Source organism: Choloepus didactylus, chromosome 6, assembly GCF_015220235.1.
Source record: "Choloepus didactylus isolate mChoDid1 chromosome 6, mChoDid1.pri, whole genome shotgun sequence".
Taxonomy (NCBI): Eukaryota; Metazoa; Chordata; class Mammalia; order Pilosa; family Megalonychidae; genus Choloepus; species Choloepus didactylus.
Window position 1 is genome coordinate 130,696,313 of NC_051312.1, and position 17,693 is coordinate 130,714,005.

The 17,693-nt window shown below is 37.8% G+C and overlaps 1 protein-coding gene across 2 annotated transcripts in view; it reads right to left on the reverse strand.

Annotated features, from left to right (window-relative positions):
- The window catches only part of NXPE1 (neurexophilin and PC-esterase domain family member 1), a 32,002-nt gene extending 18,199 nt beyond the window's left edge, over positions 1-13,803 (reverse strand). The window contains exons 1-2 of one of the 2 annotated variants that reach the window (XM_037841517.1): positions 13,768-13,803; positions 4,056-4,164 (exon numbers count right to left, since the gene is read on the reverse strand). In XM_037841517.1, coding sequence (XP_037697445.1) covers positions 4,056-4,154 — 99 coding nt within the window. In that variant the 5' untranslated portion in view covers positions 4,155-4,164; positions 13,768-13,803. Of the gene's footprint in view, positions 1-4,055; positions 4,165-11,352; positions 11,489-13,767 lie in introns of those variants that run through there. The other variant, XM_037841516.1, reaches the window with a different exon arrangement.
- Between the last annotated feature and the right edge of the window lie 3,890 nt (positions 13,804-17,693).

Genomic DNA, 17,693 nt, shown 5'->3' on the forward strand with positions numbered 1-17,693 from the left:
ATTATGCTTCCTTTAATGTAACAAAGGCAATTCACCAAAGCTAAATGCATATGGGGGGTAGACATATGGGAGGCGTATGGGACTCTTGGCATTGGTAATGTTGTTTGACTCTTTATTATACTTTAGTTTAATGCAATCTTTCCTTTTGTCATTTTTTTCTTTCTCTTTCTTTTTTCTTTTTCTTTTGTCCCTCTACCTTCTTTGACTCTTCCTCCTGCTTTGTGGAAGAAATGGATATGTCCTTATATAGATGGTGGTGATGGTGGTGAATACACAAATGCATGACTATACAGGGAACCATCAATTGTTTATTCATGATGGAATGTATGGTGTGTGAACAAAACTGTCTTAAAAATGGGCTGATGAAGAAAGCTTGAGGGCACTATATTGAGTGAAATAAGACAGACACATAAGGACAAATATTGTAGGGTCTCACTGATATGAACTAATTATAATATGTAAACTCCTAGACACAAAATATAAATTACCAGGATACAGAACAGGGCTAAAGAATGGGGAACAATTGCTTATTATGAGCAGAATGTTCAACTAGGTTGAACTTAAATGTTTAGAAATGGACAGAAATGACAGTAGCACATTGTGAGAATAACTAACAGTACTGAATGGTGCATGAATGTGTTGGAAAGGGGAAGCTCAGAGTCATGTATATCACCAGAAGGAAAGTTGGAGGTTAAAAGATGGGAATGTATAAAACAGTGAACCTTGTGGTGGGCAATGTCTGTGATTAACTGTACAAATATTAGAAATCTATTTCATGAACTAGAACAAATGTATGACACTATAACTAGAAGTTAATAATAGAGGGGCATATAGGGAAAAATATACCTATTGCAAACTATATACAGTTAGTAGTATCTTAACATTCTTTCATCAACAGTAACACATGTACCATACCAATACTATGAGTCAATAATGGTGGAGGGTGGTTAGAGGTATGGGAGGATTTGAGTTTCCTTTTTTTGTCTTTATTTCTTTTCTGGGGTAATGAAAATGTTCTAAAAATTGAAAAAAAAATTCATTGATGGATGCACAGCTGTATGATGGTACTGGGGGCAACTGATTGTACACTTTGGATCTTTGGATAATTGTATGGTATATGAACAATATCAATAAAAAATGTAAAAAAAATAAAAATAATAATAAAAAAGAAGAATACCAAATGAACCATACTTAACCATAATTAAAACACATTATTCCAGAATCTATGAGATATAGCTAAAACAATTAAAAAAATGTGTAGCCCTAAATACTGATATCAATAAGAAACAAAAAAGAAAATAAATCAAATACCTAGCTAAAACAGTTCAAAGGAGAACAAAGTAAATTTTTAAAAAGCAGAAAGAATTGATATAAAGCTAAAAGTAAAACTAGTTCCTTAAAATAGAAAAATGATAGAATAAACAACCAAAGAATAAGCAAACGAACAAAAGGCAAGCTAGCTATTGATTAGCTAACCTAATCAATACAAAAGGAAAAAATCCATTAATACATAAAAATAGAAATTATAAGAGGGAAACATCAAAAGAGGGAGAATTTAAAAAGTCACAAGACTATTTTTCACAATTCTAAGCATTTGAAAAGGTAGATAAAATGAATAATTAAGAAAATACAACCTTCCAAAATTAACCCAAGTAGAGACAGAATCTAAACAGTTGATTATCATAGGAAAAGATTCAGAGAAAAAAGTAAAAGAGCACTCCCATAGAAAAGCACAAGCCAGATGGCTTCACAGAGAAATTCTACCAAACTTTAAAGACCAGTCAATCTCAATACTACTTAAACAATTTTAGAGTGCTTCCAAAAACAAAAACAGAAACTCCTAAGTTAATCTTATGAAATATAATATATCTCTCAAAGCCTGATAGATTGTGCTGAAAAATAAAACTATGGATTGATCTCTTTTATAAATATTGATGCAGAAATCTTAAATAAAATACAAGCAAACAGAATCTAAATGAAAATTAGAAAAAGTAATGTATCATGGCTCATGAGTTTTGTTCCAGGAATGCAGAAAAGAACCTTGACAAAATTAGCCCTGATTCATGTTATGAGCACACAGCAAAAAGGAGTATATGGCTATTCTCTCCATGTAATATATATAGCATGATGGTTTGAAGCTGTATGTACTCCAGAAATGATCATGTTCTTTTATCCATTCCTGTGGGTGTAGACCTATTGTATGTGGGACCTTTTGATTAGGTTATTTCAATTGAGATGTGACCCACCTCATTCAAGGTGGGTCTTAATCCTTTTACTGGAATTCTTTATAAGAGGATAAAAGACAGAAAAAAGCCTCAGAGGAGCTACGAGAGGACACACAGTAGACAGAGAGGGGGCCACTGAAGCCAGAAGCTGAAAGCAATGAAACACAGGAGCGAAGGACCAGCAGAGGTCGCCATGTGCCTTCCCATGTGACAGGGGAGCCCCAGATGCAGGCAGCCTGTCTTCAGAGTCTAGGTATTGTACTGTTGATGCCCTGAGTTGGATATTTTCACAAACTAAGAACTGTAAACCATAAGTTAATAAATACCCATTGTAAAAGCCAACCCATTTCCGGTATATTGCATTTTGTCAGCTTTAGCAAACTAAAACATATAGTTTAGCAAAAAAGCCTGCATCTTACTTAAGGGGAAACACTGGAGACTGTCCCACTAAACTCAGGAACAAAACAAGGATGCCCGGGATTCTACTACTATTTAACTTTTGTTTGGAAGTATTAATGAATGCAGTTGGACAAGAGAAAACAATTCAAGACAAAAGAATTGGAAATGAAAAGGGTTTAAATAATCTCTGTTTTTAGATGGGCTGGTTATATATATGGAAAACCCCAATGTATCAATGGAAAATGACTACAAACAATATAAGAATTTAGTGAAAGAGCAGGTTATAAAATTAATATATAAGAATCAAGAGCCTTTGTATATACAGACAAAATCCAGAGAGAAGATATAATAGAAGAGATGACCCCATGTGTGATAGAAAAAAGACAATAAAATACTTGGGTATATCCTTAACATGAAGTTAGGAAGTGTCCAAGACATACATGAGGAAAACTCACAAAACACTACTGAGGAAAACAAAATTGGAGTTGAACAAATGGAAAGGAAATCATGTTGTTGGATGTTGTCGCTTTCTAAGTTGTTATACATTCAATACAGTCACAGTAAAAGTATCATCAATATTTTCTGGAGTTAGGTCAACTGTAAAGTTCACTTGGAAAAAAAATAAGAAAGAATAGCCAAAAACACCTTGGGGTATTAAAAAAAAGCAGGGGTGATGGGTGTGGGTAGTGGTTAGCTCTACTAGATAGTAAAACTTACCTGTAAAGTCTCTATAATTAAAGTGTGGTATTGACACATGAATTAAAAAGACAATGGAACAGAATAGAAAATCAGAAATGGATCTCATTATATATGTAAATTTAGTATTTGATAGAGACAGCACTCAAATCAGTGGGGACTGGGATAACTGGACAACTATATAGAAAAAAGGTAAAATTAGATCCTTACCTCATACCATTCAGCAGAATAAATTCCAAATGGATCAGATATTTAAATACAAACAATGGAGTGATACAAGCAAAAAAATAAGAACATATGGGCTAATTCCTCTGTAATCTCAGAGTGGGAAAAACTTCTACTAATTAGGACTTGACATCCAAAAATAAAAAGGGCAGTTGAGTTACTTCAAAATAACTTTTGTATAACCAAAGAAATAATATACAAAATAAAGATGGACTGGATTATGCATCCAAGTAATAATATGCACTTGAATTTAGTGACAAGGAAGTTATTAGTGGCCTTAACACTATCTTGGAGGTAGAATCCTGATTAGACTGGATGGAGGATGAATAGGAGGTGAGGAAATGGAGATGGCCAGTGTCCACAATTCCTCTGAGAAATGCAGTGGAGAAAGAGAGAAGGCAGAGCAGGGTTAGAGTCAGAAAGAAGGGGAACGGTTGACTGGCCAAGATTGTCTTGAGACGGGTTGCCCAGGTAGGAGCTTTGAGCCAAATGGGAGAACAATATCCCTACCTTTGCAGATTGTGGATAAATTATAAAATAAATCCAGGCAATCACCAATAAAGACATCAACATCACCAGCGTTTTCTGAAGTGTCGTATTTGAGAACATGATGAGTGTCCTAGGAGAGACGACACAAGAGAAGGACTCATGTGTGAGTTGAATCAACCGTACTCACCTCATCTTTTATTTTTAACTCATACTTTATTCTCTGGGATGCTGTTCCTCTTTGGTGAACCACGCTCCTCTTTCCCTCATCCAGACGTCTCTGCCCACCTACTGACTACTCTGTATCCAAGTGCAGTTTAGATTGTTGCTCTCCTTCCATGACCTCCCCTTCTGGGAGGAGGGTCATAAGCCCCACGTATTCTTTCACTGTGCTCTGTATTTTCTGTGAGACAACACTTACCACAATTGCATGAGAAGCAGAAAACTATTTCATCAGAATATCTTTTAGGGAAGAATAAGCAAGAATATGGTTATGTTACCAAGATAATCTGTGAAATACCCTTAAAGAAAGTGGTGCTGTTTGACTGGGGGTGGGGTGGGGGAGAGCTTTTGTTTGACTGAGTACTGTTACATCCCAGAAGAAGAAACTAACATGTAGAAGGAGTTTCTAACTCAGGGACCTCGCAGCTTATTTCACAGAAAACAGGTGCCCCATAAACTAAAGAATGAAGGCTGTTCAAAGCTGTTCAAGGCTGTCCCAGTGGCCCCTCAAAGGTGGGTAATGCAAGGACAGATATGCCCATAAAATAAACAACCAAAAAGGCCTGCTCTCCCCAGTTAGATAATGCAGCTGCTTTCCTAAAAAGAATATTGTCTCAGAATTCTACTGACCAATCAGCCCAAAACTAGATAGGCACATACTCAATCGAGGCACAGAACATCAAAGCAGATACCCTACCCAATGTGGTTTCCTTTTTTCATTAAAGAATGCTGCTCTCAGATAGAGAGCAGGAGCCATTATCTTTTCCTTCTTTTCTGCTGGCTCCCACCTGCTTTCTTCCTCTAATAAATCTTAAACTTTATACTTAAACTTTGACTCTCTGCATTGTATGAATTCTTGAACAGCTCCGAACCTACATATGGTGCCGAAACCCGGGATGCAGGTTTGACTGGGATTTAAATTTCCTGGCCCCTCAGGGCAATGGGGCAGCCTCCCAGTTGACTCCATTCCCTAAACTACATAGCCGTTCAGGTTTCCATGCATTCAGCGGCTTGAGTCCATCAACTCAGACCACCTTGACGTGATGCCAGCTCACCCTCACAGCTCTCAAATATCTACAACTAATTCAGCCCTAGCGAGGTAAGTGATGTCTTTCTGCCCAGATCCCCTCTCGAGAGTTTTGTTCGGTGTCCTGGGGACACCCCGGCCCACCTCCGGGTGGTGCCTTGGCTCGCTTTAATGCGACGCCCAGCTTCATAAGCCTAGGAAAACCTGAGCACTAAGTCAAAACTCTCTGATGCAGGAGCATCTTTCCCCATTGCAGCAGTCAAAGTAACCTGGGGGACACCTTGGGTGAAAGACTGCATGCATTTCCTGACCCTCAATGACAAACTGGGAACCCCTGCTTTGTTGTTGTGGCAGTCGTGTGGATCTGGGCCATTGGTCTTACTTGAGCAACATTTTGGGTGGCCTCTGTAAGCCTCTAAAGGAGCAGGGGGACTGTGGGGGTCTCACGGGGGATCTCCGTAAGCCTCTGATGAGCAAAAGTTCCTACAGGGAAACTGTTAAGTCTCTAAAGGAGCGGTGGGGGGTGGGGGACGTGAGTCTCCCACAGGCGATCTCCATAAGCCTCTAATGAGCAAAATTCCCTAACAAACCTCAAGCCTTTCAAATTTCTTAAATAATCATGGGTAATATACAGTCACTTTTCAGTGGCTCCAAAACTGAATTTCCTCCTACATCTACTCCCCTCAGATATTTAATCTGCAATCTTAGTAAACTTCAATTAAAAGGGGAAATAGAAGCAAAAAAAACTCATCCACTTTTGTAATACAATTTGGCCGCAATATCCTTTAGAACAACAAAAATGTTGGCCAGAAAATGGCACTTTTGATTGGCAAATTCTCACTGAACTTAATAATTTTATTTGGCACAATGACTAGTGGTCTGTAGCTTCTAATCTTAAACTGTTCCGTCCTGGCTACGTTTATGCCACTCTGTCGTCTTCTACCAAATCCTCCTCCTTCACAAAAAAAAAGCCTTCTAAGTCTTCTGCTTTCCTTTCTACAAAAGTTAACCCTGAAAAGCCTTTAAACAGCATTGGCTTCTTTAACCTTGCAAACCATCCCCCTCATAACTATACTCCCCTCCCAATTCCTCTGCAACCCCTTCCACTCCCCTTCCCTCACCCTTAACCCCTTTCTCTCCCCTCTCCTCATCTTTAACCCCTTCCTCTCCCTTCTCATCCCGTCGCGGCCCCCCCACCTCACCCTGCCCATGGGCAGTTTGTTGGCCATCCACGCACCTCTCCCCCCATCTCCCACTCAGCCCTCCTCTCCCGGGCAGGGGGTTACAATGCAAGTCTGGAATGTGTGCCTGGTGCAACCAGAAAATAAATGAATAAGGCAAAAACTCCTCAAGTTACATTCTCCTGCTGGTTTACTATTAACCCCTTCCTTTCCCAAACCTACCCCCATCCCTAACAATGTTTAACCTGATTTACAAACACTAAATTTACATCCCAGTAAGCTGCTTCAATATGTAAATAACCTACTATGCAGCTCCCCTAAAACCTTACTGCAAAAATAGCCTCTCTCCTTAACTACCTCCAACAGAAAGAATTTAAAGTTTCCAAAAGTGGAAACAATTTTCTAAGCCACAAGTCACTTACTTAAAAATTTCCCTCTCCCCTAACAAAAGGAAAACTTATTTCTCTATTTCATAAAACATCAGGTAAGCCTAACTATTTAAAACCGTGTTTTCAAATGCCCTAATCCATGTCTCATAGGCTGTAAAGCTCCCCTCAGCTGTCCAGAAATTTTTCCTACAGTACTGGGACTAAGAAGTACAGGGGAAGCGCCCACTGCAGACAAACACCAAATGCATCTGAGTTAAGGTAACGTGGCAATTAAAACTTTCCCAGTGCTGGGTAAGTGTGCAATTTTTTGTTTATTGTCTTCACTTTACTTTCTTTTGTTTCAATTAGTCTATTGTGTACTAAGGCTAATTAAGTTAATCCAAAAGTCGTCCATACAAACACAAATTTGTAGTTCTCCTTTTAAATTTTGTGCAGTTTGCACGATTTGCATTTGTGTAAAAAACCAGTTACATTTAAACAGTTTCTACTCCTATGTTTTGTCTTTATAATTTCTTTTGCTATTGCTCAGCTGTGGGGAACTCTTAAAATATGCCAGCTATATCTTTCTTAAAAACTATTCTTAATAATTAGTCTAAATTTAGAAAGTATCATTAAAATTGTTAATGAGCGATAGCTGCAGCCAGCTAGCCTTTATGTGTGGTATGGCTAGCTACAGCAAACTGTCTCAAGAAAGACAAAGAAATCTGTAAGTTAAAAGAAAAGTTACAGTTTAAAAAAAATGTGGACTTCCACCTCTGCTTTAATATCAAAACTTCCAAAGCAATTAAATAAAAAAATAATAATGTAAATGTGCTAGCCTATCAGTTTTTAAAATTAAAAAGACAAAAGACTTCATCAAAAGGGTCCTTGCAAAAACCTAAAATTGCTAGAAAGACATCAAAAGTAACTAATGCAATTTAAAAACAGCAAAAGTGCAAATTGTCAAACCAATGTCATAAAATAATATCTCTACTAAAGAATCTGATAATAAGAACTTTAACTCCCTCTTTCTGTAAAAATCAAACAGCTAAGAAGTCTTGTTATTCTCATATGCCAACTAATGATTTGTGTTATCATGGTAAAAAAAACAGTTATTCCTTCTAATATAAAAGCATATTTAACAAAATTTCAGCCTAAAACACTAAAATACAATTTCTAAATAATAAAAAGTAAAAGTCTTAATATAATAACTAGGACAAATGATTCATATCCTCCAAGTCCTGTATTAAAAGTTTGTACTTCAACAAAAGCTAAACAGTTAAAAGCAGTAAATATTTTCAAAAAAGCCAAAAGATTGTTTATTACTGTTTCAAAATGCACTAACTAAAATGTTTAAAAATATTTAGCATCATTCTAACAAGTTTGATTTTAATGGTAATAGCATGTTGTATAGAAGGTATAAAGAATGTTTTTCTAATTAAGGGAAAAAGGCAAGTAGCTTTGTCCTAAATGACTAATTGTTTAAGGATAGGAATGTGAGATAAAGCTTAGATGAATACAGAAAGTTGTAGAAGGTTTGTCGAGTGGAAAATTTATTTCTGTAGTCAAGGTTGAAAGATAGATACAGAAGGCTGTAAAAAGTTTGTGAAAACAATTATTTATGTGGTCAAAGTTAAAAAATGGTAAAAACTAGTAATTACATTGCTTAAAAACAGAGCCTCACAACTTAAAGAAAAAAGTAGTTTTATAAAACAAAATAGCATTAAATATTTTGGCCACCACCCAAAGCAGTAATTAATATCAGTGTTGTAAGTATGTACCTAATAATTCATACAATATAAACATTCCTCACTGTACTGCAAGCTCCTCACGTTAAGGTCTCCTGCTGCTTTTAGTAAAGAAAAAGTTTCCTTAAATTACTGAGGTGTTATTTCTTAATAAAAGATTGTAAAAGTGTTTTTCTAGGTAATCAGCATAAGAAGCAAAAAGTCTCTTTTATCAAAATAACTTCTTGCACTTTATGTTGACATTATTATGTCCTTGATTGTTTATTTAAATTCTTCTACTAAGCACTCTTTACTTTTAAATTTTTGTCTGTCCCTATACTCTTATTTGAATGGGAGGTTACTTAATAAATCCCAAACTGGCTAAATGACAACCTAATAAGGCTCAGGCCTTTTCTAATAAAAACCATAGGTTTAAAGTGTAACAAACAAACCTGTAACACTAACACAAAGTCCCTCTAACAGCCTTGTTTAGCCAACAAATAAAACTATGTTTACTCATTTTATATTAAATAAAACTTTGTAAATGTATAAAAATATTATTTGTTTTCTAAGTTATCCATACCTCAAATACATATATCCATCAATTACTTAGTAACCACTGTAATAAACCTGGAATATATAGAGAAAACTTAATATCTTCACTTCAGCTTGACATCAAACCTCAAATATTTAACAGTATTAACACATTACATTAAAAATAATAATAAGAGAATACTTTGCAAAATAATTAAATTAAAAAAAACTTCTCCTTGTAATCACAAAGCAAAAGCTTTAACCCATATCCTCCTGATATGTCCCAAACCTACCAAGGAAGCTACCTTAAAGCACACCAAAGGTGGGCATAAAAAGCAGCCATAAAATGGCAAATAGCAAAACCCTCTCAAATACTCTAATTTAATAATTGTTATACAAAATTATAAATCTTATTCATAACTGCACCCTTGTTCAGTATTATAGTAATCAACATATTCATAAAGCCAATAGGCTATAAAAATTTAACAAAACTAAGAAAACAAAATACTTTCACAAATTTCAAAATTCTTGCAAAGTTAAATCATTGTGTGTTTTTTTTAAGAAAAACAATGTAACACCTATACATTCCATTAACGCTTGCCAAAAATTGTTTATTACTATTTCAAGGAGCATTAACTAAAATGTTTTAATTATTTAGCAATATTCTAACAAGTTTAAACCTATATTATCTTTTTTTTTAGTAAAATATTAATCAATGTAAAAGGCAAAAAATCTATTCTATCAAAATAATTTATTACACTCTATGTTAACTCTATCGTGTCCTTGGTTGTTTAAAAATATTGTCTTCTCACTTTTAAAGAAGCTAAGTCTTTTCCTTAACTTTGATTAAAAATAAATAAATAAATAAATAAATAAATACTGCTTCAAACCTAATAACTTTTAACATTTTACTTTCTCAAGGTCAAACCTTAAACAGTATCTTTTTATTCCCAACAGTTACAAAGAATTTGTTCTTTTACCTTGGGAAAAAAAAAATATATATATATATAAATATATATATGTAAATAAACTACTAAAAATAATTAAATTCATATAATATATTATAAATTGCACAAGAAATGTGTAGACAATATTATAAGAATTAAAAACTTCTAACTTCTTGTGGTTACTGATGTGCATAACATCAAACAACGATATAGTAATGTTAATTGTAATTTCAGTTATTTTAAAGTGTTACCTGTCACAAAAACAAAAAGGCCAAATGTCCTTGTAAATTACATTGTTTTACTCTAATCCTTCTCTAAAAGAGCTTACAGTTAGCTACAAGTCAAAGCTTCATCTTCAGCTATAACAAAGGAAAACTTTTTAAAAAAGAAGCAAGGCAAGTATATAAATTATGTTCTACCCATTATCTAAACCCTAGTAAAAATGTAAAGTGCTTGCACATTTAAACCAAGCTCCTAGTACTATGCCTGCATGCTCTCTCCCCATCAGAGTTATTGGTAAGACCCATTTCTGTGGTCCCTAAAGCTGTAAGGGTGTCAACCACATCACATGAACGTGCTCCAGAAGTAAATGAGAACCTGCTGTTACCGCAAACACCTTTTACTACAAACACCTTTGCCTCTGCCTGCCAGAAAAGACTCGATCACTTTGGCTTTTCAGTGAACACTGCCTCCAGACTAACTCTGCTGCATAGCATCAGAGGGCACTATAAAACAGCCCAATGGAACCCTGAAGCCCACCGTCCTGTTTCCCAGAAGACCAACGATGCAGTGCTACAACAACTGTACCAAGAAGACACCTTCCGAGCCTGTAATTGCCAGTGTGATGTGGTTGAAACCTAAAAGCAGTTAATAATTAACACTAAAGCCTGCTCTTCTGAGGAGACAGCATGCATGGTACCGTAAACTTAACACCCAATGTGGCTCAGGAAAAACTTAAGCATTCATTAGCTCAACAACAAAAACTTATTCTCTGCTACCAAAAACTTTCCCAGCATTGCCAGTGGTAAAATATGAGGGATGTATATAGTCTCATAATCAAAACCTTAAAAAGCAAGCCTAAATAAGAAAAAAACTAAAAATAACAAGAAAATGCTAACCAAACAGCTTTCTCTCTTCTACCTAGTGAAAAAACTTTCTATCAAATTTTCCTTCATTCTTCTCCATGCCTGTATGAGCTATTCTACTCCCCCTTATTGGGCCATTAATTATCCTTATATTAATTTTTCTTTTTGCTCCTTGCCTCTTACAATGTCTGATTAAATTTATCAATAGGTCAATAGCAGCCATAACTTACCAGCAAAATTCCAAAAACATTCTCCTGCTACAACAAAAATTTGAAGGTCTGCTCCTGCCACAGCCAGTTCCAGCAGAAAATATCCAAATATCAATTTAATAATGCTAAAGCTTAGTTCAAGGCAACTACCCCCAACTATGACCCCACCCAGCCAGAAGCAGTCAAAGAGAAAAACAACGCTCCCACCCCTGCAAAAAGTTGCCTTGAGCTAAGTTAAAGCCTTAACCCTAATGCAGCCAGACCTGTGCCAATTTTTATTAGAAGCAAAAGGCAGGAATGTTAGATCCCAGAAGAAGAAACTAACATGTAGAAGGAGTTTCTAACTCAGAGGCCCCGCAGCTTATCTCACAGGAAACAGGTGCCCCATAAACTAAAGAATGAAGACTGTTCAAAGCTGTTCAAGGCTGTCCCAGTGGCCCCTCAAAGGTGGGTAAGGCAAGGACAGATATGCCCATAAAATAAACAACCAAAAAGACCTGCTCTCCCCAGTTACATAATACAGCTGCTTTCCTAAAAAGAATATTGTCTCAGAATTCTACCAACCAATCAGCCCAAAACTATATAGGCATTTACTCAATCGAGGCACAGAAAATCACAGCAGACACCCTACCCAAATGTGGGTTCCTTTTTTCGTTAAAGAATGCTGCTCTCAGATAGAGAGCAGGAGCCATTATCTTTTCCTTCTTTTCTGCTGGCTCCCACCTGCTTTCTTCCTCTAATAAATCTTAAACTTTATACTTAAACTTTGACTCGCTGCATTGTATGAATTCTTGAATGGCTCTGAACCTAACAAGCACTAAGTTCAAAATTTGGAAGTAGAAAGTTCAGAACTAACTGTCATAGCCCAAGAGGGGCATACCAGTCCAGAGGCCAAAGAAGACAACAAGCATTTTCTGATGCATGAACTTTTATTCAGGGCTTATTTACAGGGTGAGAAGTCATGGAGAGATCACGACAGCTCTCTCAGGCGGGGCAGGCATTGCATTCGCAGGGAAGACGACTGAGTGATGCAAAGAGGACAGAAAGCCTTTTATAAGGGTTTAAGACAAAGGCCTTCCTAAGGGTGGGGGGAACATAGATGCAGGAATAGGTCATTCTGACCTGGCCGGTGGTGCAGGAAGGACTAGAATAACACTTGAACAATTACATTTTGCTCTTTTTGTGAGACTAAGAGCCTCTCTCTTCCTGCCTGCTTGCATAAAGTAACATTTTAAGGTCAATTTACCCTTTTTTTTGCATTGACCATAGGAGAGACTTTACATCTATAATTCACAACAACAATAGAATAAACAACATAGTAATAATACACTGGTATAGAGAGATAATAAACCTATTAGCAAATGGTGCTATGACCAGGTTAATGAGTTTTATCATTTAGCACAATTACTGCCTGGGCTAAAATTAGCTAAAGTATAACACTACCAGGCGTTTTGCTTTATTCTATATCTAGTTTTACTATTTTCTCAACCTTGACCACAGAAACAAACTTCCCCCTACCAAATTTCTGCAACTTTTCACACCTATTTAGGTTTTGTTCCTATTTTTTTATTCTGATATAACCAGTCATTTAGGAAAAAATGACTTCCTTTTCTTTCAATAATAATAATAATAAAAAGACACCCCTTATACCCTCTACATTCAAGTCATCAAAATAATTCTGGAAATTGTTCTTTAGCATTTCACAACACATTATTACCAATAACATTACACTTGTTAGAAGGCTAAATACTGAAAACATTTTAGTCATTGCATTATTGAATAGTAACACATTTTTTTTTAACAAGAATTAACACATGTAAGCATTAAATTGGACAGCTGAGTGGTTTAAGAGTATATATAAATTGAGTCTTCATAGTAGATAAAAGGATTCCAGGTGAGGGGGTTTTCAATACCATGTTTCCTCCTCCTGCAGGGAGCCCTTCAGTTTCAGATCTACAGTTAGTTTCTTACATAATTCTAATACCCATAGGCTTAGGATCCTCAACCAGCATGGCTGCATGGGCCAGAACCAGAGCCAATTGACCTTATTTTCCCCAATTTCTAGTGTTTGTGGCACAGGCAAGAGAGAGTTATTATCATTGCCCCATTGTGGCTTGCAGGCAGCCAGCCCCTTTATTTGAAGTTAATGCTGATACAGTCCTCAAGTCCATTGTTTCCATCATCCTTTAAGTGTTTAGCTGTATCTATGGTGGTGAAGGCATATTTTGTCCCTTTGGACAGAGGAAAGGGGCCAGTATAGTTTACTTGCCACCAGGTGACAGGAATCTGGTGTCCTCGGTGCCCAGTCTTCCGGCACAGCCATTCAGCCACTTCATGCATTATTGTTGTTAGGCTGTGGAATTTCGCTAGGGCATCCGCTTCTATGTTACCTGCTAATGAACTGGCATTGTTGGCAGAAACATGAAAAACGGTTACCTTACATTTGTGGCAGGCAGTCCAGATGTCTTCCCAGCAGATGGTGTCAGTACTGGGCTGAACAGTCACAGCTGCCCAGGTAGCAGCTTGCCCATGTGCCAATCCATGCAGAGTCAGGTGTATTTCCTTGTCTGTCAACAGTGGGCATGGGAGGAGCCACCTCAGGAGGATCAATAGGAAATGTCATGCTGCTCTTTCACATAGGAGGCCAGTCCTAAATTTTCATGCATCTCTATACTTAGAGAGCAGTTGTTAAAAATGCCACATCATAGGAGGCAGACTTTCCACTCTGTCAGTGTGCTCACCTGAGCACTCCCCAAGTGGGGCTCATTTATAGTGTCCCATATCTGAATATCTATATGGGTATGGTCTTCTGTAAGGTCACTGGGCACCTGAGTTAGACCTTTAACATTTGCAACACAGGATAACAAACTGTGCACAACTGTTCTTTTAAAGGGCGATATCTGAATCCTGTGCCCTTCTATAGTTGGGTCCAGAATCGAATAGGTACACATTTAGCATATTGCCTTTGCCACAAACCACACCCAAAGACAATATTGGTACTGGCCACAACCAAATCACAGGGTATATTGGCATCCACCCCCCCTGAAAGTCTGTGCTTTCATAATAGTTTGCTTAGTCTTTTTAAACACAGCCTGTTGTGGAAAATCCCATTACCACACTTTTCCTTTTCTAATTAGGATATACAAAGGTTTTAAAACTCATACTAAATAGAGTATAAACACTTTCCAATAACTTAACAAACCAAGAAAAGCCATCAACTGTTCAGAAGTGAGCAATGTGGGATAACTTTGCATTTTAACAACAGCTGAAAGAATAGCCTTAGTTTTACCCAACCAGACAATACCCAAGAACTTGATAGAGCAATCAGGCTCTTCTGGAGGTTTCCACATTTGAAGGTATCCTTGTGGAAGCAAAGCAAATGTCCATTGTTGTTTTCCCCACATGAAGCCTAACACAGGTTGACTGGAAAAAAATCTAAAAATATTCTAAATAACATATTAGCAAGGTTTAACACACATTTAAACAGGAGCAACCAGTTCACTAATGGCTCCCTAGGTTTTTTTCAATATTGGTTACTAATATCTCTTAGTTTGGCTAAGGAAAACTTTTGATTAGAAGCTGCTGCTACTGCCTCACCCTCTTCCCTCCATGGGGGATCAGGGTGCTGAACTTCCTCTGCTTTAACCCTTTGTTGGAACAGAAGTCGAGTACACCTACTTTCCTTAGTATCAATTTCCCAGTCAGACAGGGGCTCATCATCTTTTGAAGAGGAATCAACAGTGTCCCACACTTTACGGTCCCAGTCAGGGGAAGCCAGGATATGCCTAACTTGCTCTTTGGGCAGCTTATGCCCTCTTAATCTAGTGTGCTGGGATGCCAATATTTCTAAACCTATATCCAGAGCATCTTTCAATTCTGCTTGTGCTAGCCTCATATCTTTTTCTAGCTTTAATTTACCTCCCAGGTGGCTTATGGCCACCTTAGCTGCTAAAGCTTCCTCAGTAGTGGTGCATACAGCCTCTAACAATGGCCAGCCCACTGCAGCCACAATCTGGTGGCCTTTTTTTTCTTTCTGAATCCCCAGTGGTCCTGTGGCCTGATACTGGATGGCTGTTTGTCCAGCCAGAGAGTTATAAATATTTCCATACTCTCTCGGCAGATTCCACTCATCTAGGAGGGTAGCCACCCCTCCCCACATAGACATCCATTCCACTGGGAGGGTGGGCAGCCCTTCCCACATAGACATCACAGGCCTCCCCGGTATCCTGCCCAGGACCTTCTCCTTTCCCCTCCCCAAGTTCATGTCATCAGTGCCTGGGGCTTCCTTAGTCTCCAGCTGGTGGCTATTTGATTCTCCTGGCTGGCTCACCAAATGTCACAGCCCAAGAGGGCCATGCCAGTCCAGAGGCCAAAGAAGACAACAAGCATTTTCTGATACATGAACTTTTATTCAGGTCTTACAGGGTGAGAAATCATGGAGAGATCATGATGGTTCTTAGGCTGGGCAGGCATCACGTTTGCAGGGAAGACGACTGAGTGATGCAATGAGGACAGAAAGCCTTTTATAAGGGTTTAAGACAAAGGCCTTCCTAAGGGGGGGGGGAGCATAGATGCAGGAACAGGTTACTCTGACCTGGGGGGTGGTGCAGGAAGGACTAGAATAACACTTGAACAATTACATTTTGCTCTTTTTGTGAGACTAAGAGCCTGTCTCTTCCTGTCTGCTTGCATAAAGTTACATTTTAAGGTCAGTTTACCCTTTTTTTCTTTACTGGCTCAGAAAGACAACAGGTTAAACATTTAGCTGCCTGGGTCATGCAGACTACTGTGCACCAAAGATCTGCAGGCCTGTTTTGCTCAGGCCGCGGGTTGCCACAACTACCCTATCTAATAAAGATGAGATTAGCCAACAAGGCTATGTACTGCATGAAGAAAGGGAGAGAGAATGAGAGGAAGAGGGCATGGTGGGGGGAGAGGGAGAGAGAGAAGTTCCTCCCCCACATGTCCATGTTAGTATGGCCATGGAGAACCGAAATAAGATTGCATTCATTGTTAATAGTGTAGTTTGGGGGAGCACAGTATAAAGCCCCTCCTCTCTGTCCTTTACCAAATTGTTGTTGAAGACCAGATTGTGTGAAATGCTTCTGTGTGAGTAAATTCACTAGGAATTCAACTTTGAATCTGGTTGGTGCAGAGCAAAAACAGGGACTGCTCTTGCAAAACAAAAGCTAGAGAATGCAGGTCAGCTTGTATCTATTTAACTTTTGGGGAGTCCAAGATGAAAGTGTTTTAAACACGATGTGGTACACAGCTGCAACTCATATGAAGTAACTACCTTAGGACTGAATTATGGCTTCATGGCGTAAGGCTACTTGCAGAGCTGTTGAGTTCAGGATGTCTTCACTTGGAAATCCTCACAGGCTGGAGCTGGCTCACCCCAGCTTGTGAGAACACATTATGCACATCTCTTCCCAACTCCTAGTTCAGTGGCATCTTGTTGGTAGCTTGAAATCAGCCCCTACAGTCTGTTTACCTTATGAAAATCAGCAAACACTGCAAACAGGTTTTATTACTTTATTTTTTTTTCTTGGGGAGCAGGTTTATTAATATACAGATGCATATAGGAATCTCAAAGTGAACATGTCCAAGTGGACTGTTTTCTCTTTTTCAATATGAGCTCTCTGTCTCCCTATTTTTGTGAATGGTGTCACCAATCAGAAATCTGGCCATGTCTTCCTATGCTCATATCCAGTCATTCTTAGACACTGTTGATTCAATGTGCAGAGACTGCTAGCTGTCCCCTTCATCAGTAGTAACAGAAACGTAGCTGGGCATGTGGCAGCCCAGTTGCGCTACGTTTCTCAGCCTCCATTGTCTTTGGCCATGAGACTGAGTTCTTCGAAATGGAATGTAAGCAGAGGTAGTATGTGCTATAGCCTGGCCTTTTCCTTAAGGCCATGGGTATACCTCCTCCATGCTCTCCTTTGTCTTCCTCTACCCATTGAAAACTAGATATGGCAGCAGCCTAGCTTTGACCATGGAGGAGATGACAATATCCTAGAACAGGAAGTTCTGAAAACATTTTTGTAATATTGGCCTCTTTGGCAGTTTGGTGAAGTCTTTAGACCTATTCTCCAAATGATGGTTTTCAATACAATTAATTAATATTTCAATAGAATTATAACAAAACACAGTTACAATGAAGTAATATTATCAATATTTAAATAACCTAATTTGTTATATAGCAATTCTTTATTAATACTAAATAACATTATTTAGCAGCACATCTAATATTTATGATAATTTCAAAGCAACGTGAATGATATTTCAAGTTATTGGCAATAACTGCATAGTGATATGAAAATATCCATGATTTCAATTTGTCACTAAGCCACAGGTAC